Source organism: Thunnus albacares, chromosome 5, assembly GCF_914725855.1.
Source record: "Thunnus albacares chromosome 5, fThuAlb1.1, whole genome shotgun sequence".
NCBI classification, from domain to species: Eukaryota; Metazoa; Chordata; class Actinopteri; order Scombriformes; family Scombridae; genus Thunnus; species Thunnus albacares.
Window position 1 is genome coordinate 16,408,858 of NC_058110.1, and position 27,545 is coordinate 16,436,402.

The following is a 27,545-nucleotide window of genomic DNA, read 5'->3' on the forward strand; positions in this document are numbered from 1 at the left end:
AGTCAGACCTGCTTTGGTTTTGTGCAGGCTAAAATGCTCACATTGAAAACACAATCTTCTGTCGTTATTTTATTATCTGCCGTTATCCAGAGATATTTCTGGCTCTTCTTTAATACAGCACAAGCTCCGGTGCAAGCGAAACATGAAAGGTTCTCCTCTTCATGGTTCCCGGAGACGCTGCAGTTATTAAAGGTAACTGGTTGTCAGAGGGTGTCTGGGGCCGCGTTCGCCTCAGCCGTCTAATTGGGATCCAGGAGGACAAAGTGCATTGTGGTCCAGCAAGGCCAGGGTGTGGAGATAATTGCTGCTGTCCGTGTTCCTCTGTGTTGATGTTTTTCTGTGAGATGGTTTGTGCAGAAGGATTATTTCATCAACTAGATCTTTATATTACTGTGTACTCTAATGTACATATCAATGTTTTCAAAAAAATAAAGATCTTTATTTTTATCTCTCTATAGTCTTCTGATTATATTTAACTAAAGACAAATGTTCCAATTAGGGTGTTTTGTAAACTTGTCTCATTGCTTCCTGCTTCCCTCCACTCTGCGTCAGACAACTGACCTCTCCAGCTCGCACAGCAACACAGAAAGCCTCGCCCTCAACTTGTTGCTCATCCAACAGGAAAAAACAAATGGAGCGGAAACAGCCGCCTCTTGTGACCTGCTCTACCTGTTTCTCTCTGTGTCTGAATTATCTCCCTGCCAATAGTGACTGCTATCCACATCCCTCACCACTTCACCCACTCACTATTCTAACTAATAGTATCATGCAATAACTTCCCATGTACACATTTAAACCTCAGCTTTCAGCTCTGCAGTAAAGAGGTTTGCAAGTGCCTCCCTCAAGGTTCAACACTGTCCTTGTTACACCTGCAGCACACTCTGAAACTCTATTTCTGCCTTAGTGTTAATGGATCAAAAATAGTTTCTGTCTAATGGTAAGCATGTCCAAATGTACTCAGTGGTTCAGCATCAACATATTTCTCAGACATCACTAAGAAAATACAACTTGAATTACAATACATTAACTTACCATCCACCGAAAAATGAACTTCCATGGCCCCATTTCCACTTGCAAAGTCATGAATACCACAAGACTCTCACGGTAAACACGACCACATTTGAAGGCAGCATATTAACAGCGATAAGATTCTCAGCCTCAGCAGTTCCTTGTATGGCAGACACCACTGTGCATGAGCGGGAACGCGATTCAGTTTACAGAGCTTCGCTAGCTTGTTGTGCTACATATCACAACCTCTTGACTTGTACTGAAGTTCTTTGAGAAATTTACTATGAAGCACAAAGTCAGGACGTTTTGATATGTAGCACACATCAGGGCAGAGCAACACCTAGTGCAACGATTTGTCTCATTGATGTGTTTTAATAGTCTTTGGACAACAATGTATGTCTGCAACACAGAAGAATAAGATATATCAGGCTTTGGATCCACACAAAATACTTATAAGTAGGATGTAAGCATGTAAGAAAAAAACCCATCCATCTCCAAAAAAAGAAATCTCTGTCTGTCTTGTTACTGAGCAACATGTGGCCCCCTTCACTGAAAATGCTTTTAAAGCTCTGCAGTGTTTGCAGTGAGACTAGCTGGTCAAACAGTAATGAGCTGTCACGGCTGTTGGGTCAGTCCTCTGAACAGGGCTCACAGAGGACCATCTGGACTCTGCCGTGGAAGCTGACAGCAGCTGAAAGAGCCATGCGAGAATATGACTGATGGCTCTCAGCCCACGCAATCCCTTCTGCCAGGAAAATGCTTCTCAAAGTGTGAAAAATGTCCTCCGACACAGTCTTTTCCTGGCTCAGGTGGCGGGGCAGTGGGAAAATGGGAAGTGGCCTCTTGGCTTTGTATGCTGTTCTTAGATAAACATCTGTAAGGGAACCTGCAGGCGCGCAGGTGGGAATCCCATTAACGTGTGTGCATATACACTCTGTGTGTGTATCAAGTCACCTCAGCCCATTGGTGTATCTCATGTGTTACTCTGTGGTGGGAATTGATTTGTTTACAGGATACAGAATAGTGAGATGTTCTTCAAAGAGCACCGGACAGCCGAGTCAGGAAAGGAAGTGTTACTGGCAGCCTGGAAGACAAATAGCTTGACATTCCCGCACACAACCAGTGTGGCCCAAACTAAAACAGCAGCGGCATCTGTACTTCCTTTATTGGAACTCGAAGTGCGTCCATTCCAATATCAATTAAAGCAATATAACTCTGTAGACTCTAAGATGGCCTGTAGGAGTGGAGTATTTTATTAAATCCACTACTCAGCAGAAGTGAGAGTACAATTAGACTGGAAGACTCATCTCAGTCATTTTTCAAGTTGAAGCACATGAGGGCACCAGGAGCCATGTATTCAGAAATAAGAACAAGGATCTTTTCGCACCAATGTGTCTGATGTGTCCCTTGCATGACCCTGATGTAAATCTGTACCATCTGACTGCACTTGTGTAAACTATGAGCCACCATGAGCAGCTATAAAGAGCCAGCAGGTGATGAACCTAGCAGCTCAAAGGGCAGATGATGTGTTTCTGTCGACAGTCCATAATAAGTCTGCGTTGCGATGAATGTATGAGCGTGTGCAGCCTTTGCTCTGGCAGCAGGCCCACTTTGTGTCAACGTTGGAATATTAGAGCTGGCTGAGCCTGGATCAGTTTTTTGCAGCACTGCACAAGCTTCAGTTTAGCTCATGGTGGTTTGGTAGGCTAAACTACACATGGTGCAAACCACTGTGGGTTACCAGACCCAAATTGCTGCATCCATTTCCAACCAAATGTCTGCCACAGCGGGACATGAGCCAAGCTATTTAGTCAATTTAGTTGTGGGAAGAGGCTTAAAAGAAGCTGGATGAAGCTCCCTTCAGAGAGGGAGAAGGAGCAGTAGGGGTTCAGTTGTGCAATTAACAAAACTTCTTATGTTATTGAAAATCAATACCACAAACAAGTATCACTTTATCTTTATGAGTGAGCTAGCAAACCAACTACATCATCTCATGGCTGTAGAGGTCACTTTACAGATTCAAGTTTTCCATTATGATCTGATAAAATCACTGTTATCAGGTAACAGATAGAAATCTAACCTGTAAATACATTTCAGGATCTCTTGATTAGCCTTGTTAAAGCATGTGGACATGTTTTCAACATTTAATGTGTTAAAGAATTTAACTGATCTGAAACCATTACATTTTTAATTTCTTAACATTATGACAGGGACCTTTCCTCAAAATGAGAATAGACTTGAGTAGATTTGATGTCTAAACATTGTTTACTTTTATGTAAGTCTGATTTTTACTTGAAAGAGTTTCAAATGTTGGTATTTTATTTTCTTTTTCATGTCTCTTTCAAATAGTCATACTGTATCTTCTTACTGTCCACTGGTAGGCAGCCATTTATTGTAATGATCATAACAGATTTTGTGATAATAATTTGTTATAGACTTTTAAATAATCCGCAGAGGGATTTAACCTTTCCAACCTTGTTAAGGGCCCCAAAAAGGTTTGGGCTGGCCCTGGAAACACTGTAACTATTAGCAACTCATGCTAAAATGAGGTATCTGTTGCCTGCTGTAGAGATATTTTAAATGTTGTGGCTGCTAAAAATATATTTTGTAGGAGAAATATAAAGACACAAACTTGAAACTATGTCAGTGTAAACAAAACTTAATCCTGAAAAACACATATTTGCATTGGAACTTGCATTTATATTTAGAATAAATGAGACACACAACATGGTCTGTTTAATAAAAGTGGTCATTTTAATTTCCTGTTCGCTCCATCATGTTTGTACATTTCATCACTCTCTTCAACCATAAAAACTTAAGTGTCTGTTACAGTCAAACATTTTTTTATTTTTGTTTATGTTGCCAGTTTTGTGCTGGAAGCCACTGCAGTTCCAGTGAGAAACTTAGAGGAGATTGCTTACATTAGTGGTCCCAGTTCACTGTAACAACCAGATTTTATCTACTGGATTAGATCAGCAGCACAAAACACTGAGAGAGGAGAAAAAAACAAACACAGTTAAACACCAAAAAACCTAATTATACTTTTACTTCACACACATACACACACATACACGCACACACACACACACACACCCATATGCACACATCCACACACACACACCCATATGCACACATCCACACACACACACGCACAGTCATTCAACTATTTTGATTGAGAACAACCACACACTAACACCAGAAACCAACAGACACCAAAATTACATTACCTACAGTACAAAAATCAAAAAATATTTCAAAATATACAATTATTATTTACAGCTCAAGTATACACTCTGTCACTCTTACTATAGATACTCATTGTGAATTTATCAGAATGTACATCAATATGTACAGATTAAATACATTGTCTATACTATAAATATAACTATGGTTTGGTCACATAAAGACTATTTGCACAGTTAAATAAATACACTGTTACTCTACTTTTGATGTGTTAATCTCGGTAATTTAACCGAGTTAACCTCTAGAAGTGCAGTACATTTGCAACACAATCAACACAGGGACAAGACAAAGAGACCCTGGAGTTATTTCAATAATAAATGTAAAATATCAATAGGAAATGCCAATACCTTATCACTGGGTAAATTTGGTCCAATAAGAGAAGACTTACTCAGACTGTGCAGAGTATTACAGCAGTGCTCAGAGGTTTTTTTCAATTTTAAAGTGAAGACCTGTTGTGCCTGGGGTGGAAAAATGGGAATTTTTGGTGAAATTTGTCAAACTGTGCATCATGTATTAAAAATTTTAACATGAGGTTGCTGTTTCCAGAAAGACTCTTTCATCTCATGTGTTGCGATTGTGCTCTCTGTGTGCAGGATCCTCCACATCCACTCATCTATTTATTGTGCAGATGAGTCTGTAGCTGCAGGTTCAGAACAAACTAATGGTCCAGTTTAACTTCCTGTGACGATGGCAGTGCATTTCAGTGTGCAGCCTGATCCTCCAGTGAGGATGATCTACCGACATGATCTGCAAGTTTCCGCACCTAGTTTACCTACACTGACTGACAGTATCTTTAGCTCACTGACTGGTTGCTCACTAACACATGTAGCTCCTTTGTGCTCACTTTCCTGTGCTTTCCAAACTGTGCTTGAACTCTACACCAAAGCTGCAGTTTTCATACAGGTGAGTGCCTTCACCTGAGGTTATGTGCCATTTGTATCGCAAGCCGAATGGCCAAAACAATCTTCTTCCTTGTTGTAAGATCTGTATGTCTTTACACACTAAATTTCTGCAATGGAACAGGTTATAATTTGACGTCTTAAGCTGTTAAAAAGGTTTATATATTTACATGTTCTTTTGTAGCGTCTTATCATGTCTCTTCCATGATTTAGAGGGAGATCAGTGTGGCAAGATCACTTTTTCTTTCTGTTGCTTGCTCTAATCCACAGTGGTTTACTTCCTATAGTGAAATCTTGGTATTAATGACAAATACATAATTGCCAATAGAGTGTTACAGTATAACAGTAAGGATTATAGTTTTTAATCACTTTAGTGCATAAAAACTAGTGATGCAGATTCATCAGCATTAGTAGTACAACTAGCATGGACTGTCCACGGCAATAGATCAGAGAAACTGTTGTTATTCGCCAAGTGACAGAAATAACAGACGTAACTTAATTGAGCGGACACAAGAGCCGTTTAAGAGGCCACATGACAGGAACATGCGCACTTATTTTCAAAAAGGGCGGTCCTAGCAGTGCCAGCCTAACCAACATGGCTGTGATGGGGTTAGTTAAAATTCAGCATAAAACACAAACAAACTAATGTCTTAAAACACCAAATTATAACCTGCCAAGATACTGAAATGTATCATGTCTGTAAAGATCTTCCATAACAACACAAGATGTTTTGATGGCTCACGATACATTTGTGTCTTGTGCCTTTCATAGACATTAAACTTTCTCTCTCTATATATTAATATTGCTAATCAGTACAAATTCTGTGACATTATCCTTATGATTAACGTTTAAAATGTACAAAGCTCTCATCAGATTTGTGGTTAACAAACAACTCCAGGGTCTCCACCTAATTAAAGTGCTCCAGTGAATCAGACGAGACATTGGTCCAAAACTACACAATCAAGAACTGTTCAACAGAATGACAAAAGCATAAGGCAAACAGACAACAGAGATGCTGTTCAGGCACCAAACAATGTGACTGACTGTGCTTCGCACTACATCTGTTCAGTCTCCAGTATTGGTGTTGTCTCAGGGAGGGGCCACAAGACTGGAGAGCTGCCGCTGGCTCCTCCGCTGGCCGGCAGAGACACCCGGTGGTGAAAACCGAGTATTAGCCTACCACTTCAACACATTTACTGTATATCACGGTACATTTTCCACATTATACCCCTAAACATACACTGTCATACAAGATAATACATTAAAAATAAAAAAGGCTTTATTTTTCACACCTTAGCACACAAAAAGACATCAAAGTGTAGACTGTAGTGCTTATGAAATGTCTGTAGTGGTCACAATTTGAGGAATGTACAGCAATTAAACCTAAATATCATCCTGTCAGGGATGAAGTATGATTAATCCACAGCGTGGCATGGCAGTGAACCTCGTACTCAATGCACGTTAACAACATTAGAGATCTCTGTATTGCTGAATGAACAGCTGTGCAGGTGGAGCAGACAAAGCAAGGTGTCCGCTCTCCTCTTTCTCCATCTCCACATCAGAAGAGTATCTGTATCTATGGTGCGTTGCCACGGCTTCCCCTGGGTAACGCAGCTCTATTTTTAAACCGGCAGGGTCACCAGGAGCTCTCATTCAGCGGCAGACAACGGGGGCACACACACTGTTGCACAGACACTTGCACATGCACATCTGCACGTACACAAAGACAAAACTCACGCTCCTGATTCCTTCTCTGTCTGTCTCTGTAAAACACAGATAGACAAGCAGTTGTGAAGCTGCCCCAGCCGATCAAACACAAGCCTCTCTGCTTATCTCTGCTCATATACTGCCACCTCTGCCCTTCTAAGGCATTGATTAAAATGGGAGCGCTTGATTAAAATGATTGATTAAAATGGAAAAGCTTTGTCTAGGCCAGCTGTGACTGGAACAGCACAGAGACGGGCGCAGCGCTGTTGGCAAAGACTCCAGAGCCTTATTTGTCAAGTAGGAAGATTGTTTAAAAGAAAAGTGCTGCTCTGTGTTGAGACTCAGAGATGCTCTAACGATAGCCAGCGTCTGTGCTTCGGTGTTCATGGAGAGGAGATGAGGAGGTGAAACTTTTCCCCTGTTTTGCACTACTAGGGTGTATATACACGGTTAACGGTGACATCTGAGACTATTGCACAACACACATGTACAGTATTCTACATCAGTGGGGAGAATGGGGGATAGAAGGAGATCCACAGTTTTAAAAGGACCCTACTCTGACTGGTTTTTATTGCTGATGTATGATAGGCACAGTTAACTTAAACTTTAAGATACAATGTGCTTGTAACACTGCTAACACTATCAGAATCACTTGTTACATACTGTTATGGAGTAATCTTTTTTTTTTCTAGATGAGATCAGATCAACACAAGATGAGTGTTTTTTTTTCAGAATTTCCTTCCATCCTATCCCCACAAATAACAATCATCTAAAACTAAACCAGAATCAGATCATGATCTTCTAGAGCTGGGAACGACCCACTGTCTTGAAAATAACATTCTCCAAACACATGGGATTACAGTTCAGTACAACGTAAAGCCTTTTAGCGTTGCACACACCTTAACCTCAACCAGAGCTTATTACAAACCAAAGCCTGTATCTAAGCCCTCCATGGACCTTCCTCTCGCTGTGTCGCTGTCTCTGTCCCTCTTTCTCTGCCCCTCTGATATCTTGACTGATGGGAAAAGGTCGTCATATCTGGTGAGACTCGCTTTCCCATGATCCCTTCATCACAGCTGGGATTGACAGTCAATTAGCAGCACAGATCCGATGACAGGGAAGAAGCACAGGCAAAGAGCGATGGAGCAGAAAAAGGGGGGTAGAAGGATTCGGCTCTGGGGGTTAAGGTGTGATGAACGCTGCAACAACCGGCAGTGGATTTTCTCTCCCTCTTGACTTCTCTTTCTTCCTCTGTTCCTCCCTTTCTTCTTCTGTCTCCCTCTCTCTAAGCAGGGCTGGGGTTTAATGGACGGGAAGATCTATGAGCTCAGCAGATCATAGCTCAGACTCGGGGGAGCCGATATTCTGGTAGCCTGTCTTGGTGCTGGTGCCATAGTTGGTGTTGGTCATCTCCTGGGTGCCGCCGGGGCCCAGGTAAGCGCGGTGGGCAGGCATGGGGGAGGGAGTTTCACTGGGGTTCTTGCCGAGGATGAAGCGTTGCTCGTCCTGCTCTTCCAGGTTGGAGATATCCTTCATCATGCCTTTGCGGTAGGAGACAGACAGCTTGTTGGAGCCATCTGAGATCAGGTTGAAGTGGCGTGCCAAGAAGACGATGGGTAAAGGCAGCATGGCCACCACGATGAGGGAATAGGCCATGCCTAAAGCCCAGGGAGGGTAGCTGCGGAAATGCTCTGAGCCCTAGCAGTGGGAGGATGATGGAGAAAAAGAAAAAAAAGAAGGAAGAGATGAGGTGGGAGGGGAGACAATAAGTTAGGAGAGAAAGTGAGTTAAATGCAAGCAGTTGGATGAGAGCCATATTTGAAAGGCAGGAAGATTCATGAATGATATACTGATATTTTGATGACAAGATGGAGAAACATGAGGTTGGCCTGCATTTATGGAATATTCATGCAAGTCTGGTGGTGCTTTCACTCTTTCTTTCTTTCTGTATCGTACAAAGACACACACAGCCAGGAGGACCTGAACACTGACCTCGGCCTCCACCCAGGCGTTGTATCCCGCAGGACTGACGGCCATTTCGATGACGGTGGCAAAGATGAGCACCACCAAGACAGCTGGCGACACATACCTCCACATGTAGAAATAGAAGGAGTACGGCCTGAAACCAAGCATGTCCTCCAGGTCCTGCATGAACCTGTGAAGAGGAGGAGGAGGAGGAGAGAGAGAGAAAGACAGAAGGCATTTACATTTCAGTCCCATCATAATGTCTCTCTGTAGACCTTTTTCACAGAAGATATTTTGACACAGGTGTAAATAATAAAATTAATGAAAGCTGAATTCTATTTAGCTGCTTCAGTTTCAGGTTCCCGGTAAATGGCTGAAATGAAGAACATGGACTACAGAGTTGGACATAGACAGAGCCACAACAACAATGTCATTCAATATTTGGAGATATGAGTTTTTCAAATACAGTCTTTGACACAGTTTTAACACTGCAAGCCAAATGCCAAAGAGCAGACATGAGCCACACCCAGTATCTTCTCATCAGCACACCGAAATTAAAGACACTCTAGGTAAGAGGACATAAAGTATTTTGATTTTTGGTGAACCTTTCTTCTAGAACAAAGGGCACAGTGATATGATGCATGGTTTATGTCAGGCCTCCTGGTTAGTTTCGAGACAGACCACAGAGCCTTCTTTACTAATTGAGCGGACGTTGCAAATGTTACTACTGGTAACAGCCAAAAATTAATTTATACCCAAATATGGCTTCAATCTGAATATCCGGTTGAGTTACCTCTTGGTGCCGTATATCCAGGCTACAGAGATGTTCTCCAGGATCACCACCACAGTGAGAGGCAACCCAGCTGAGTAGTCGTCAAACATGGTGACAAAGTAGTTCCCAGAACGCTGCACAAACAGCAGGCCTAACAGGAAGGCTATGACACAGCAACCCACTAACGGAGGGAAGAACAAACAGATCAGAAAAACTTTGATTTCATCAAGTACATTAAATTTGACTTGCAAAGCCAGTATTGAAACAGTTAGCTCACCACACAGGATCTCTTTGCGTATCTTGAAAGTGTCCAGTATGGGTGTGGTGATGCCGGTCATGGTGCCGATCATGCTTCCAAGGCCCAAATTAATCAGCATGAAAAAGAACATGACGGACCAGAAGGGACTGGCAGGGAAGTGAGTCATGGCCTCCGTGAAGGCGATGAATGCCAGGCCAGTGCCCTGAACCGCCTGCAAGATGGAGAGAAGAAGGTTAAGAGGGTCAAATCGGTGGATAATGTGTTTCTTTTGATCTTGACAGGGAGATATGGAAAATCATCATTGATTCATAAATTATAATGCAGCCATTTAAGGTTATGAGCTCATCTAGAAATACTTTAAATGGGTGTGATAGTAGACTAACATTAAAATTCCAGCAACACAAAAAAACAAGTATGAATAACAACCTCAGTGTCCTGACAATATTTCTATGATCTCTGGATGATGTTTGTAACAAGAAGTGCACAGAAAGACAATAACATGATAAGCTCAACAGAGGAGAACAGGCTTTTTTACTTCAATGGGATTATTATCTAGTGAGAAAAGGGTGGCATCAGTTACAGCCACCAGACTAAATCTCACAACTTAAGATGTTAGTTTGGAAACCATCCACTGATGACTGATTGACCCTGGATTGGGTGTACTATGGGGAGTGGTTTAATTGATGACAACAAGGAGCATCAATGCATTTTCAATCAAGGAAAATATGAATTGGAAATGACTGACCTCATCACCTGCAAAATAGTTTTACTTTGTACTCACAGATGAAGCTTTTAAACAAAGAAATGGCCTGATGAGCTTTACTTCAGATTGCAAGGAGCAAAGTTACAGGCAAACAAGCACTTCTTGTTCCTTTATCACAGACAGCAGAGAGATGACAGGAAATGGGAGAGAGAGATGCAACAAAGTTCCCCGCTTCAACCCCGCCTCAAACTGGGGATGTTGCAGTTCATGGTCAGCATCTTAACCCGTAAGCTATGGTGCAATCCCAAGTTACAGGTAAGCATTACCAGGCTTTATAACAAGGCCACTGAAAATACCAATTTCAAATTAGATGGCAGAATAGATTAATGACTAAAAGTGTGTGTACACACAAAGTCAGACATATGCATATGCACTCTTTTTGTCAGATTTATAGAGCCATTCATATATATATATGACTTTGTTTTATAATTTCAATCATTAAGGAACTAGGCACATGTGCATAAGCCTAATTTCCACTCCCACAATTAGCCATAAACGGATGTTGACACACCCTTAATCAACATTTGTTTATCAGTATGGTGCCTGCTCCACCAGTCAATGAAATGGCAAATATATAGCTAAATTTCATCAATTGTGTTGCATCGTTGATGTTCTCCAACAATGCCAGAGGGCCATTTATACATCTGACCTCTGGTCAACAATTTAATCACCATTCTAAATCAATGTGCAAGAAATATTACTGCAAACTGCAGCAACAGTAACATTGTTTCAGGCTTCTGGTGAAACTAATTTAACTTTGGGTTGGGTGCAATAATACCCTAAGAAATGTTGCGCTATAGAAAATAACTCACTCTGCAGAGGAAACGTAACTTTGCTTTCTGTCATAGTGTTTTTCGCTTTCTCTGTTATTTGTTATATATTGGGACAAGTTGTTGTGTATTACACAAAACCTGCATGTTGATGTCGAATCAAATTTCTGACTATACAAAATTTTTCCATAATCATATTCTCATTACAGCATTTGAAGGTGTAACCCACTGACCTTGTTGAGTTCGTCCTCCAGCACACAGGGGTCCAGGCCCAGCTGATCAAAGCTGTCCTCCTTCACCGTCTTAATGACGCTGTACATCTCTGCGTAGTCCTGGGAACTCAGGTGGGAGAAGTTGATGTGAGGAGGGATGAGCTCTTTGCTCAACACACCAGTGTTTAAGTAGCCCAGGATCTTCTCAGCATTCCTGCACACAAAAAATTTTAGACGTGGAGAAGATATTTATAGTAAAAACAGCCGACAAAGAATGATTGGTCATGAAGCATTTGTTCCAGCATGACATACTCACTCAACAACACACTTCTCGTTCATGACATTCGCCTTGAACCCCAGGACGGCAAACACAACTAAAGTGGCCAGGATGGACGTCACAAAGTTGATGATGGAGACCAGTGCTGCATCAAAGTGGCAGTTATTGTCTCGCTTGTTGTAGCTGGAGAAAGCGATGACTCCTCCAAAGCCGAGACCGAGGGCAAAGAAGACCTGGGTGGCGGCTTCTCTCCACACTTGCGGCTCCAACATCTTTTCCAGCTAGGGAAGAATGAAGGCAATAAATGTTAAAGAGTAGTGACAAATTGTGTTTTATTTGATGTCATTTATCCTCTTAAAAACCCCTTGAACTCTGATATTTTCCCATCAATTAGCTTAAAAAAATTCCACTCTGTACGACAGTAATTGTGTGTCTGTTTCTGATTGAATATTCAAACTGACGGCGATGTTTTTCACAACTGGCCCAATAAAACAAATTGAAAAGGATGTTTTGTGCGTCATTTTATATTCCATCCCTGCGTAATTCAGCATATTAGGTAACTTTGGAAACTTTAGGATTGGGAACAAAATTAAAAATAAAGTTCTGTGGGTTTGAACCATGGTCGGCCATTCATACAATAGACATGAATATGTGTATGTCTGTGTGGGTAATAAATATTGAAAAGGGAAATATGCAGCATTTGGCACCTGTTATGAAGGCATTTGATGTCTGCAGCTGAAACCTGACTACAAAATGATTCACATTGCATGTTCAAATGATGAGGTAATTGAAAATCTTTCACAGTATGATGTAGTATTTGTCCATTTTTTATGTAATCACACCCATTCACCACTAGGGGGAGACATCAACTCAACACATGTTGTGGCTATTAATGACATTTTCCTTTGAGTGGATGCGAACGGCCTTGGTGGTGAAGCATCTGAAACCGCTCACGTCTGAACACCTTGCATAGACAAAGTGTCACTTATGTTACACATCTGTCTGGCCAGCAGTCTGTGAATGAATGATCAGCACCAAGACAGCAGCGAGCTTGAAACTACATTTTCCTCTGCAGCACACTACAGCTACATTTTGGAGAACCAGAGCAAACTGACACCTTTTATTATTATACTAAGAATTTCTGAAAATCCTGCGGAGGCAGCAACCCGGTTTTAGAGTTTCTCCTTTTATCGCTTCTTTTTTTGGTCAGAATCATCAGTTTCTCTCTCACCTTCGGGGTGAACATGTGAGCGATGCCGTCCACTGCTCCTTTCATCATCAAACCTCTTACCAGGAAACAGAAAAGCACCACGTACGGGAAGAGAGAGCTGAAGTACATCACCTAAGAGAAAGAGAGAGAGAGAGAGAGAAAAAGTCAAGTACATTACACGGTGTTGCCATGGACACGCTTTTCTGAAGCCTCACACATGGAGGACGACCAAACTGCTTTTTGTTCGCTTTGCACTGAATCTGGAGAGGAGTCCTTGAGGTTTGGAGAGATGAGTCAAAAATCCCTCCTACAGCATTTCGGGGAATCATTGCACTGCTGACTATGATAATTGGATTACTACGTTTAGTGTTTAAAAAACCATGTCAGACCTTGGCGATCCACTCTCTGTTGTGTATTTTCCTATTGAAACTGTGGGCTGGATGTTGCGCTGTGGTATATGACTCACTTTCTGGATCGAGATTACAGGATGTTGTTGCAGTTGTTGCCAAACGGAGCATTTTCCATCTGCATCCTGAACTGGTCTGTGCTTGGTTCAGCTTAAGCTTATTAATGTTGCATGTCTTTCTCTTCCATAATATAGATGAGATCCAAAAATAGACTAGTGCTGATGACAGGCTTTAGCATCGTACCTTTGACTGAAAAGCATTAGCAAAGTGAATAAAACACTTGCTGATTAAGATGAATCACTGACTAAAAATAGAATTTTAAAGCTTTTGTTGTGATGATTTATTGTGTAGCATCTTCATAAAGAGCCTGTGTTGTTTAAAAGGCACACAGATAATCTACAGTTTGCAGGCTTGGCCCCTGTTGTGAAGACGTGGAGACCCTGTACCTTCCCAGAGGACTGGATGCCCTTGATGACAGCCAAACAGACCATGATCCAAGCCACCAACAGGGACAGGGTCATCTTCCAGTTCAGACCACCGGTGTCGTCGATGCTGCTGGTAATGTTGAGAGTCTGGCGGTACCAGAAGTAAGTGGTGGCCGAGCTCTTCTCACACTCTGGCTCCACAACTACAACAGCAATGAGGAAAAAGGAGGGAAATGTCATAAACAGTGAGGACAGTGGAGTCTGTACATATACAAAAATAAATTGTATATAAAATAGTATATTCATTTGATTATTATTATTGATGTATTCATGTATAAGCAGCATTTTAATGTTGTAGCTGGTGGAGGTGGAGCTAATTAAACTATGTACACTGTTTGGTGCTTAAATTGTACCAATAAATCATATTCATAAATCTGCCAGTGCAGTGAGATTATTTCAAGCCATTTCCGTAACTCTTTCAAATGCAGTTTTTCTTGATTCAGTGCAGCAAAATACATTATTCTGTCTTCTTTCAAGATACTGACACTCATATAGAAAAACTTGAACTTGGTTGGTTTTGGAGTTGAAATTATCTAACTGCACTGGCAGTTATGAATGTAAAATCTTAACCTGCAAAGTAGTTCTCAGATAAATGCAGAGGAGTAAAAAGGACATTAGTACAAAAGAAAATAAAATGGAAACCATCAAGTAAAGTAGGAGTACTTCATAATTGTGCTTAAGTAAGTGACGTATAGTTATTGTACTTTCCGCCTCTGCAAATAGCTAAACTAAATCCCACTGGACGCTCTACAGCCTCCCCGCTGCAAACATAATCATAAGCAGAGTCGACATCCTGGCCTCGAATGCTAATGAAAGCTGATGCCCTTTACTCTGCCACAACCTGCATGTGCCTGCACCACAGGGCACCAGCTGCCAGCCACTCTACGTACTGTAGTTGTTGGTCGGGTCATACCATCTGACAGGCCCTTGCCAACAGAACTGCTCTGTAGGAGGAGGAGCAGGTCGTCTCAGCTGCAGAGGCAGCACAAACACTTTTCTATAAGCCTGCAGAGACACTGCTGTTTGACTGCAGAGCCACACTGAGGCAAGCTGCTTCAATGCAAAGGCAGGTTCTGCAGCTTTAAGCACCCCCCTGTGTACTGTTGGGCTGCCTGTGTGTCTGCATCTACTGAGATACTTGGCTGAATATGAATGTGTCTTCCAGGACTCCGCAGTATTCAATTTTTGGTGTTGAGGGCTTTACAATAAAACGCTCATTTGCTGCGCATCTTTGTCATAGTTTCAGCTGTATTGTTCAGCGTGTTGTGTTGCGGACTCACTGGCTTGGCTTCCATTTCTCGTGATGGGGCATTCAGCCCAAGGCAGTGGATACTGGAAAGACTGGAAGAAATAGAAGATGCTCCAGCCGATAATCACATTATAATAGAGGCCAACAAAACCGCAAACCTGAGGGGAAATGAGAGACAACAGCAGTTCTTATCACTCCAAGAAACAATCACTGTCTCGCCACAGAAAACACAAACACAAACAGCACAGAGGACAAACAAGCTTGCAATTTGTTGAGGTCACCATCACTTCTTGAGTCACGGCACCGACGCTGAGCACACAGCTTAAGTCAGAGTGTGTATGAATTATTGAGCTGTTTGCTCTCAGCAGCTAAGGCTGGGGTCCTCTATGAAGGGGTATTTATAGATGCTGAATCTCCCTCTGCCACATCCGAGCTACCACACGCCTCACTGCCTCAGGCCAGGCCTCCTTTTTTTACACTAGATTGATGAAATCGCTCTCAGAATGACTGACAAACAGAAAGACTGACAGAGTACATCGCTGACTGACCGACTCAGCGGCTGTATGACTAGGCTTTAGGCTGATGACACTGATGGGATGGGGACATGATGGGTCACTACTCCTTCTGATGATGGGGACAGATTATGACAGTGATCTGCACTGGTCTTTGCATGACACTCGTTGTAAAACATCAGCAGGAGCTAACATGAGCAGGCAGAGGGAGTCCTGTAGACTCAGTTTCACGGCACGTTTGTTGTCTCTGCACATGTCTGACACTGAGTCACAAAGTGAAAGTGAGATATTACCATGTGAGATCCAACACCAATCCTGTAACGTGGTGTTGGTGTTAATACACATTGCATTTCCTCAAAGGCTGCTGTAATCATGATGTGCAATAATTACTGTACCACATTACTGTATGCCATTTTAATGCTTTACAGAGCAGTAATGCACAATTAAAAACAAATAAAATGTATTCTCATTTTGTGAGTCCACAAAAGGTCCCTTTGGGTGGTGTGTATCTGTAATTGTAGCTTGGTTTGTAGATGGCTTACTGCAAAGTGAAAAAAATGTGTCACAGGTTTTTACACTAATGAAAAGACATATATTAATAAGTCATTAATAGATGCTTTTCTCCAGAGGGCAGGACAGGCTCCTTCACTGGTAAATTAAAGAGACAGGTGAGTAGAGAACTGCTGTGTTTAACTTAAATTCATTCATTTTGGGGAGATTATCTCGAAAATGCCCCCAGAAGCTTCTCAAACCATTCCTGCAGCAAAATCCACCTTAATGCTGGAGCTTTTCATGTGTGAAAACCACTGGATTACACTGCAGTTGACATGATTTGTGACCTTTTAAAATCAAACAGTTTTACAGCCACCATTTGAGCCTACATGGCATGAAATTGTTTATCAGGTTTATTAGGTTTTTGACTGCAGAAAGTAGTAAAACACGCTTGAATAAAATGTTATTGTATTTGTTTAAAGAGGAAATTCAGTAATAAAGGTGTGCTATTGACGGAGAGAGCTATCCATCCCTCTTTATTTGTGGTTGGTGGATGTAAGTTGCTTTATTGATCATTTCATTCTCTATTAGGTGATAATATTTATGTAAGTAGAGCCATCTATTGAACAAGACAGGTTTTTGAGATATTGTGTTGTTTCGTCTCAGTGTTTATCATTAATATTGTTGAGTATATTGTGAATATTGATGTCAGATGTTAAGTGTATCATTTTCATTGGTGATTTATGCAATAAATATTTTTTTTGTGGATTTTGTTGTTGTCACAGTAGCTAATGAAGCAAGCAAACAAAGGTTTGAGTGTTTAAGAATTACTTTACATGTGGGGTCACAATCTGGCCACCAAATTGTTTTTATTATGAACATCCTATTACTGACCTGTATATCACTCATATGTGACTTTTAAACATTTATTCAGATGTTATTGACAACCTGTAAACCCTATAAAATCATGATGTTTTGTAAAGCCACCAGTATGATGAACTACGGTCCTGTTAACAAGGTCATGTCTGCACTCACCATTAGGCTAGAAACCCCGATGCCTCCCAGCTGTGGGTAGACGTAGTTCCAGACCCCGATGCTGCCACGCCTGATCCTCTGGCCCACCGCCAGCTCCAGGAAGAACAAGGGGATGCCGATGAGGAGGAGGAGAATGAAGTAGGGCACTAGGTATGCACCTGAGACAGAGGAGGGACAGAAGGAAGAAGAGTTACTGCAGAATATACAGCTTACTTTGGTTATCTGAGTATGTTTTGAAATCCATGTTGGTGAAGGACAAAAGCTCGTTGTAAAACAGCAGAAGGGACATTGTCAGATTCTCTGTGTCATGTTCTATTTTTGGAGTCTATTCTCTTTATCCCTCGCTGCTCTATCTTCACAGCTTTCACTACCTCTTTCTTTTTCCTCTCACTCTCGGCTTTATCTTTCCTTCCTTCTTTTCATCTTCAAGTTCGATTCAACACTTTCTCAGATAATGATATCTCTTTTTTTGCAGAACAATGTAGGGAGAGCAGCAGGCACTTAAAAAACAACATTTCACATCCAGTCCTGCCTACGTCAAGACATGAAGAGGCACCATGAGAGGAAGGGAGAGGAAGGGCTCATACTGATGGACAGCTGGAGGGAGCAGCCTGTTGTCAGACCAAAAACAAATGACTGTGACGTTTGACTTGATCAAAAGTACTGATAACGTTGTGAGTGGCTATTAGAGATAGCAGCAGACAAAGGAAACAAAGACAGGAACACAGTCTTGTGTTACACAGCGGTATTATTATCTGGACTGTTAGAAGTGACTTCTATGTTGCTGCCTGCTTTCATGGATCTTTGATGTCTATTCTGAGCTGCAGGCACACATAACAGAGGCCAATAAAACATGTTAGCAGGGAGGTAACTAAACTATTGTTTTTCTGTACACAATTCAGCCACACTGGTGGAGAATCTCTACATTAATGCCCCACTCAAGTTTTTGCCCAGCAGGCCTACAAGATGGTGGACTTTTATCATTAGGAATTATAATGATAAAGATGACACTTTGACCTTTTCACTAGAACCCTCATCAACTGGATATTAATGGCTGGATTTCCATAAAATTTCCTGTGATCATTCCTGGTCCTCAGAAGCTAAATCCTCATGTTTTCGGTGGCTCCACCAAAGAAATCAACCAGAGAAATCCCACTGAATTTCAGTACCAATGCCTTCACCCTTTGGCCATCACAACTTCATAAAGACCAAAATGGCCACTAAAGGCTGCTAGTAGTTCTAGTGGTGTTGCTAGTTGTTCCATTATTTTTCTTGAAAAAAGGTTTACTTGGAACTTTTGCCTTGTCTGGGCTGCTGTAGTCTGCAGTGATGACAAATGTTAACATACTGTGTGCAAAATAATAGAAATATATTACTTAAAGTCCCCCTCCACTGTTTTTCTTCTTGTTCCTTCAGTTGGATGTTTACATGATGTATGTGCAGAGTTTGACAGTGGAAAGCTGTTTTCACATTCATCTGCTAAAAGTGGAAAGTTTCTCTGTGCTCGATGAAAGTTTGATTTTCAGAGGTGGGCTTATGAGCAGGATTTATGACAGCACAACTAGTTTGGACAACCTACACAAGTGTGATGTGGAAATGTGGAGTCCCCAGTGCACATACACTGATAATGGACTTCACAGTGAAGTAGGAGACATCTCGTATCCAGCAGTTAAACTTTTGAAATTAACAATATTTGCATATTTATATATCCTGGAATTTTTTATGAGGGAGAAGGAGTGAATGCCATCTTAAAGATTTTAATGTGGTAATTCTTTTGGTGAAAAACCATATTAAACACACATTATTGTTCCAAGCACAGTATTTTTAGATGTCTTAATACGGGAGGGGATCTTTAAATTATTTATTTGTAATACAGGATCATTTAGAGTAATTTGTCAATGCATGCAACTGCTTCACTAAAGTAGGTGAGGTAAACAAGTAAGCAAGTCTTCTCTTTTGTGTCTTGCAATTTGCATGTTTCTTATTTTGCTACAGACTTAATTGCATTATTCAGTTTTGTGACAGATTTGTTTAATTGGTTTTGTTTTCTTTGAGATGTGCCTTTATGGGGACAGGTGATATAAATATACTGATTTCATTTGACAAAACAAAAAAAGGGTGTCTCCCTTTTTTTGTTTTGTCAAAAAGAGGAAGTAATGGACAGAGACTGTTTGTCCAACCCAGACAGCACAATGCAGCACCCATCACTGAGTCAAGATTCGCCAGGGGATGCAGACTCATCACTGCGCACACTCTGATTAAAATGTGCAAATACACACATGTTCAGCTTTGTTTTCTTATGTATTTCAAATGCCATCTTTACACACACATCCCACACAGGTAGAATCAATAAATGTCTGAAAGCCCAGGAAATCAGTGTTTACTCTTCCTCTTAGTCATCACCACCCTCTCATCTCATCACAAATATAATAGAAAAAAGATAAGGGTGCAAGAAAAGCAAATAAAAAACTAAACTGGAGGATATCACAGTATTATACCAGACCTCTCAGTGTTCCCTCATTTTGCTGAAGAGAAGAGCTTCATCTGACAGCACAAGCTCACTACATCTGAGAAATGCTGAAGAGACTACCCCTCTGACTTGCACGATTAGGTGGCTAATTGGTTGACAGGACCTAATTTATCAAGGAGGAGGAGGCTGCGGCCCCATCGACAGGCAAACTGAGTGGGACTTTAATATGAGAATAGTGAGCACAGAATATCAAATGTACTGGAAATGGTTATACACTGAAATCAAAATTAGGACTTGGAGACAAATGTGTACAAAATTGCATGTAAAATAATTACATTTGTGTACAATACATATACAGTAATGTTTTTGACAAAAATCCTCACACATGTAAAACAAAAACTCTAATAACCAATTCTGCTTTTAATCACCATTGGAATCATTAATTTATTACATTGTGTTTAATCGGTACAAAAATCAAACATAAAAACATGGCTGTTTCCCCCCTTTTTTCCAGTCTTTGTGCTAAACTAAACTAACTGGCTGCTAACTTGTGTATAGAGTGGTATTGATTTAATCTCATGGTATCAATCAAAAACTCATCTACCTCTCAACAAGACAGTAAATAAGTGTATTTCCCAAAATGTCAAACTATTCTTTTATTCAAAGTGAAGGTAGATGGAGGCAGAAAATAGCCATATGTACACAAATTTTATCAATCAAATCGTGGTGTAGCAAAATCATAGAATACCATTGTCAAGGATGAAACCCAGTATTTACATGATATAGTGAACAAACCTAACAGCAAACTGTATGATTTTCTTTGTCACATTGTGGATTATTTTAGAAAAGCCATTATGTAGTGTGTAAGCATTTTCTTTTCAATACACGATCCTCTAACTGTCTAAAAAGCAGAGAGTAGGTTAAATGGTTCAGATGTGGAAAGTGCACCTGCACAGTGCTGAGATGTTGTGGCAGTTTGGACAGGTGCAACATTAGGTGGTTGAAACCTTCAACACACTGGTTTGTCCCTGGGTGAAATGTTTATATGCTGGGAAGAGTAACTGGGTTAGTGTTGTCTCTGTGTGTCAGGTGTAACTCCGGACGGAAAATAACAGAGCAGCACTTATTTACTTTATCTGGTTCTGAGGAAATAAGAGCTCAATTAATACCCCTGAAGTATTTCTTTCTGTGATGCGATGCAAATTAAGATTTTATGAGATAGAGCAATATAGCATTAAATTTCATGCCAATCATCATGACCAGCGGACATTCTTAATCAAATCATGTCTCAACAAATAGTTGCCAGGCACAGAGGAGCATTCTGGATGTGACCGCGGGCAGGAACGTGCTCAAACCAAGCAGGTAGCTCCTCATCTGAGAAGTGAAGCCAATGTGGAAGGGACTTACACCTGCGTTCTCTCTAATGGCCATCAGAGGGCGACTCCGCTGGCTCGAAAAAGAAGTCCGATTGTATGGAAGTCTATGAGAAAATGACTCTACTTCTCACTTGATTTATTACCTCCGTAAACAGTTTCCTAATGAGATTATGGTCTCACTCGTTAGTTTCAAGTCTTCTTCAATACAGCAGGATGTTCATTTTTTAAATTATGGTCCCATTTAAAGTAAAATAGATGATAAAGCAGGGTATGATTTAGGGTGTGGCTACGTTGTGATTGACAAGTCACTACTACGGCAACAACATTGGTTAGGTAACGTAACCATGGCGTAACCCCAGATTCACAGAGTATAGGTGTAGCCGTAGCTATCTCAGTGTGTTTTCAATTCATAAATGTTTATTGTAACATTTTGGTTGCCTAAAAAGTTCAATGTTTGGTTGTACTAAAACACCCTCTAAGGAGTCAGACGTTCAGTTTTTCCAGTAAGTACATGTTTTAATGGTTTTAAGACTGTTTTTTGATAGCGAATATTAGCATTAGCATTATCACAGTTAACTATAGACTGTAAATGCACCATGCTAACCAAGTAAGCAGCTAGCATAAGAATCAGCTCCACCCTCTTGTCCAAATATGGTCACTTCTGGCTCCAGAAATCCAAGATGGCGACAGTCAAAATGCCAAACTCGAGCACTTTACATGTGATGACATCACAGATTTTGAAATCACTTCTCAGCTCAAGGAAAGTTTTACAAATATTAAAACTTCCATTGAACCTAAAATTCATAATAGAAAGAGTCATAATTGACCTTGTTTGCAGTTGGAGCTGCTCTGTCAACAGTTTTACAGACGTCTCTTTTACAATGGTGGTCTATGGGGAAAATGCTTTTTGGGCCACTGGGGGATTTTTCGCTGCAATACCGCAAGTGACCTCTGGGAAAAATTGGCTGCAAGGCTGAGTGGCGGCGCCCTATCTAGCTCTTATAATATATCCATGCTTGAGGCTTCCAAATGGTCACTACAGGATCTGAGTCAACCAGGGATGTGAGTTGCACTTGTGCATGTGGGTCTGCCATGTTGGACAGCTAGGTACAGCAACACCACGTGTTGTCACTACAGGATTTCACCAGACAATCTAAGCAGTGAAATTTATGCACATTTTTCACAGCATATGAGTTATTACATGAACATGTTTGGTTCATGTAGGGAGTAATTCACTCAGTAACCACCTCCATTACATTTCAGAGGAAAGTTTGTATACTTTTATTTTTTTAACACTACTTTTATAACTTTCAGGGCCAAAGAATTGAATCAACATGAACCAAACAGTTTTACCAACATAAACAATATACTAACAACTATAGGATTTAAGTAAAAAGAAAAAAGTCCCAGTGTTTTATCAAATTAATGTCAAAGGTGAAAGAAATAAAACAGAGCTCAGACAAACACATTCAAATACTTTACTGATGAGTACAGTTTTGCATTTTGCCAAAGAATTTGAACATGGACCAAACATGTTCATGTAATAACTCATATACTGTGAAAGATGTGCATAAAATCCACAGCTGACACTCAGATCATGTAGTGACAGACTCAAATCCTGTAATGACAACATGCGGTTTGTCCTAGTAGTGTTGCCATAATTAGTTGTCCAAGATGGCCGACCCACTCACGCATGCGTGACTCTCTTCCCCGGTTGACTCAGATCCTGTAGTGACAGAGTTCACAAGCCAATAGGTGATGTCATAGTGGCTACGTCCATTACTTTTTACAGTCTGCGCTTTAAGTTAACTGTTCCCATATGGCCACTTATTTCATTGAGGATTTTACAGAACTAATAAAAAATTTAACATGAACAACCTTGACTCAGCAAAACATTACTTGTTGTTAACAATTACTCAGCACCCTGAAGGGACATATGTTTACCATGGGTGGCCCAATTAGGAACTGACTTCAAAATCCGAGAAGTGTTACTACGCTTTACACACAAAGGTTGTAAAAGTTTCTCTGATTCAATCACACATTGAGCAGTTAAAATAGACCAAAACCATGTACAGACATCCATCCACCTACCTCCTCCATTCTTCTGGCACAGATAGGGAAACCTCCAGACGTTACCCAGGCCCACAGAGAAGCCCACCTGGGCCAGGATATACTCCAGCTTGTTGTTCCAAGCTGGTCGGCCGTCCTCGGCGTCTGGGTCAGGAGAAGGTAGCAGCGCCCTTACTGGAGCAGTGGAGCCAGGACTCAGACCCATACTCATCTGACTGCTCTTATAGTCCATGGGGTGCTCCAGAGACAGCAGGTCAGCCACCGACTCAGTGACCGGCTCATTGCTGTGCTCCCGCTGGGTCACCTTGGTGTTCTTTGGCATGACTGCAACGCAGGAGCTCCTTCAGAGGGGTGAAGGTGGTGGAGGCAAAGAGAGGAGAGCTGGAAAGGTGCCGGGGAAAGACAGCTGTGCTTTTTTTTCTTAGATCTGTGAAGAGGAATGGTTGGAGACAGACAGGAAATGTAAGTGCTTAGCAATAACTTTAGTATGTTTTCAGCCTAAACCAATTTGTTATGTTATTATAACAACACCAAGCATTTCTGTAACTGTTCCTCCTTTACTGTCTCCCTAATTTGGCAAGTTTGACCTTTAGGAAACAATCCACATCAAAAACTGGGAGGGATGTAACTGACTGAAAATTCAATTAATGTATCTAGTATGTATTCCAGCTTTAACATTGTAGGAAGGTCACAGAAAATTCATCAACATGCTACTTGTGTTTGACAGTCAGAAAATACCCTAAACTACTTTATCTCACAATGAAAACTGGCCAAAAAGCTTAAAGATGATGTGAGTTCGGGAGCCGGATCTGTGACAACCATGTGCACTACTTTTCCAGTTTGCTAGTTAGTACATATAGTAGAGTATTTTTAAGAGTGGTTGTAAAACTGCAGCACTTTGGAGCCATAAGTGAGGTATTTCAGTAATCCACTTCATTATGGCAAATGAGAAGCAAAGATTGAATTACAATCCGTTTCACAGCAGAACACATTATACCAAAGTTGAGTCATGTGAATAGCAGTGAACAGCCGGTCTGTGTGACTACTGGTCTCAGGAGAATGTGCGGCAATAAAACTAGAGCCTCTTAGTGCAGATTTCAACAGTTTAGTGTCTGTGTTTTTTTCTCATCACACGGCTTCAACATCTTGTCTGCAGGTTGTTTTAAAATTTTCAGTTGTTGTGATGAATAAGTTGCAAAGTCCAGAGCTCTTGAATTAACTGGTTCTTTTTCCTGAAGAGAAAACCTGTCTGGAAAGTTCGAGTTTTCTGGCATGTGTAACTTTCAGAGGCCCTCTGCAAAATCCACTAGTAATCCTACAATCCAGTGAGCCGTGCCTCCCTCGAAGGGAACTGGTAACACCACAGTGTGAGAGCTACTGTATCAGAAACTGTAGAAGTCTGAATTTCCTGCATAAATGAGGATTTTACGGCTATTGTTAAGACAAGGATGGTAAGCCACCCACATCTTGTGCCCTAAAAAGCAGACTCACGCATAAAATATATGGTATTTGCTATATGACATCACCTCTGCTCTTTTTCCCTGAATTTCAATGTATTATTCATAAAACGGAACCAATTTTTTTTCCATGTTAGCGGAGGTGGTCTTTATTTCGGGGGGAGGTCACACAAATCCAATTGTAGTAGATTATGCAGTTCACCACTATCTGGTTAAACTGGTTAGAAAGTGCTGTCCCACTTAAAAACACAAGATGTTTGTCACTGAAGTTCTGAATGCTTCATTTATCGCTGCCACACGGTTAGCACACACTTTCAGTTGTAGTTTGACATGTGAAAAAGCTGCTAGTACAAAATAATTATCTAACCTGCTATCAATATATACATATACAAGCACAAATATAACAATAAACCTGTTGGAAATACTATAATCTATGCTGCATCCACCACCATCCATCCACGTGTTATCATATGAACACTTAACCTTTCCACAACCAATACTGCCCTCTAAAACACGATGAGAAACCTTGTAAACGTTGGACATCGAATACAAGCCAGAGGTGTTTGATCTAGAGACAAGACCTCTAATCTGAAAACAGATGCACCCCACTGAAATCCGAGCTGGCCTTTAATTCACAGAGACTTCTCGAGAACGGTTGCCAGCCGACTCGACTCTAAGCCCACCCAGAGGCCGCAGCAGCAGCACGCACATCACATTCCTCAACAGTAGCGATGAGCCCCTGCAGTCACGACACGCAGCAGCTCCAAGGCTCAGAGCTCGACACAGATCCCAGAGCAGCAGCAGCAGTGACCTTTCCCACAACCGTCTACAACTACACAACACTGAATCATCATCGAGCGCTCTCTGGTGTGAAGTTCAGGTGTTTTGGGGATTTTAAGCTGTGTTTATGGTTTTCTAACCATAAACAGTTAAAGTTTTTGATGTTGGCCAGCAACTTTCAGAATTTCACAGTATATGCTGACACAGATGGCACATTACACAGACAGCAGCACTTCACATACAGTGCAAGACACTGTAATAGAATATGAGTCAGTACACAGTCTCTATCTGAGAGAAGCATAGTAAATGGCCAGAAGTGTTTGTTTTTTTCTTCCAGAGTACTATGACAAACTGCTCAAGAACTGTACAGGAGAATAAATGATCGGACATTCATGCAAAGAAAAAGGTGCTGCAGACTGTGAAATACGTATTTACTTTTCAAAGAAATGGGAGTCGTGGTAATAGACCCCTGTAAATATGTCCAAAGCCCCCCGGGGAGGCAGATGTGTGTCCCAGGAACTTTACATTCCTAATCCTCTATGGACAGTTTGGTGTTGATGATGTAACAGCACAGGTTCACTGTTTCCCCTACAAAGATACGCTCCACTTTTATCTAGTCTGGTTGCTAAGCAATGGCTCTTCCTGCAAAATTGAAATCCCATCCCTGCAGCATCAGTGGTCGCCTATCTCTCCTCTCACCATCTCAAGCGGACAGACGTGATATCCCCTGAAGGATGGCTGCAAATAACATGGAGCTGCTGTGACAGGGCCGAGGGGGGAGTATAGATTGTGGCAAAGCTGGAGTCAGTTGTGGGATCTGTTGCGGTGTCAATCAGGCGGCCATCAAAGAAAAGACTAATTCATTTCTTGCTTTTAGATTTAAGCCATTTCTGGAGAGAAAAATGGTGTCACTGTAAAACACAAGATGTGGACAGAAGCCACTCAGCAGTGATGAATTACTTTGCCGCCCACTGGGATTTGATCCTGAACGACCGTGATTGTGACAGGTGCAAAACGGCGCGTGGATGGCCATGTTCAGACATCCTTCAGAAACGGTGCACACAGGCCCATAAACCACAGATTGACTCTCTACGTGGATATAACCTCTGACGCCTTGTCAAGGTCAAATGAATCACCTATTAATAGCAATGTGGAGATGCAAACAGCATCACTGTAAGACAGCAGGTGATCTCTCCGCAGAAAATGCATAAATGAGTCAAATATGGACACATGCGGCGCGACATCGTCAGACAGGGAGGATGAATGAACGACGATCACCGTCAATGTTGCGGCGAAATCACATTTTGACAGATGATGAGGTGAAAGCTCATTTCTAACGAGTGCCTTCAGGTAGATTTTGCTCGGGAAACTGTCGCTGATAAGTCAAGCGATTCACGACAACAAGAAACAATGAATATGTAACAGAGAAATCTATGTAAATCGATCAAATGGTGAAAATGGAAGAATATTATACCTACCTTACACAGTGTGCGGAATGAGTTATAACGTCCGAGTCCGCGTGATAGTACGAATCCAAAGTATGTGTGCTGTATCTTCATTCAGACAATGTCTTCATATGCAACATCTCTGCGCGCAAAGAGATGCGAAATCACAGCTTCCAGTCACACAAGACGCGCGGTGCGTAAAGTCTGACGCAGGAGCTCAGCGCCTGCCTCAAGTTTGGTCACTAAAGGCTAATTAATCACATTAACTTCTGCAGGTGATGGCGTATTGCAACCGCTCCAGGGCTCTAACGATGCTCTGCAGCTCTGCAAAGACTTGCTCGCACCTCTGGTTTCCACGTGGTTATGGTTGTGTTTGTGGGATAAATCAGCCCCCCCATAGGATGGAGAGATTACTATGGCGAGTCACGACGAAGTCTGACGCAGGTTTGACTCACCCGCTCGTGCTCACGTCAGCAGTGGATCTAAAAGACAAAAAAAAGCAAAAAAAAAAAAAAAAAAACCCAAAAAAACATCTGCAGTGTTCCCAGGACGATAATCAGTGCATCACACAGGCAGCCTTCAATCAGGCACGAGCTGATTAAATATGATGCTTGTGCAAAAGGTGATTAAAACTCCTGCATTTGTAGTATTTAGATTAGTTAAACTTCTTTCCCAGCTGCTC

At 41.4% G+C, this 27,545-nt stretch overlaps 1 protein-coding gene across 1 annotated transcript; it reads right to left on the reverse strand.

Annotated features, from left to right (window-relative positions):
• Positions 1-3,741: 3,741 nt before the first annotated feature.
• slc6a17 (solute carrier family 6 member 17) lies at positions 3,742-27,243 on the reverse strand. The gene is made up of 12 exons (XM_044352707.1): positions 26,897-27,243; positions 23,203-23,608; positions 17,266-17,423; positions 15,258-15,384; positions 13,939-14,120; positions 13,107-13,217; positions 11,915-12,156; positions 11,620-11,812; positions 9,872-10,064; positions 9,616-9,775; positions 8,850-9,012; positions 3,742-8,555 (listed from the first exon to the last, which is right to left on the reverse strand). Exons 2-12 carry the CDS (start codon positions 23,501-23,503, stop codon positions 8,193-8,195), a joined length of 2,193 nt encoding a protein of 730 aa, XP_044208642.1. The 5' UTR covers positions 23,504-23,608; positions 26,897-27,243; the 3' UTR covers positions 3,742-8,192.
• Between the last annotated feature and the right edge of the window lie 302 nt (positions 27,244-27,545).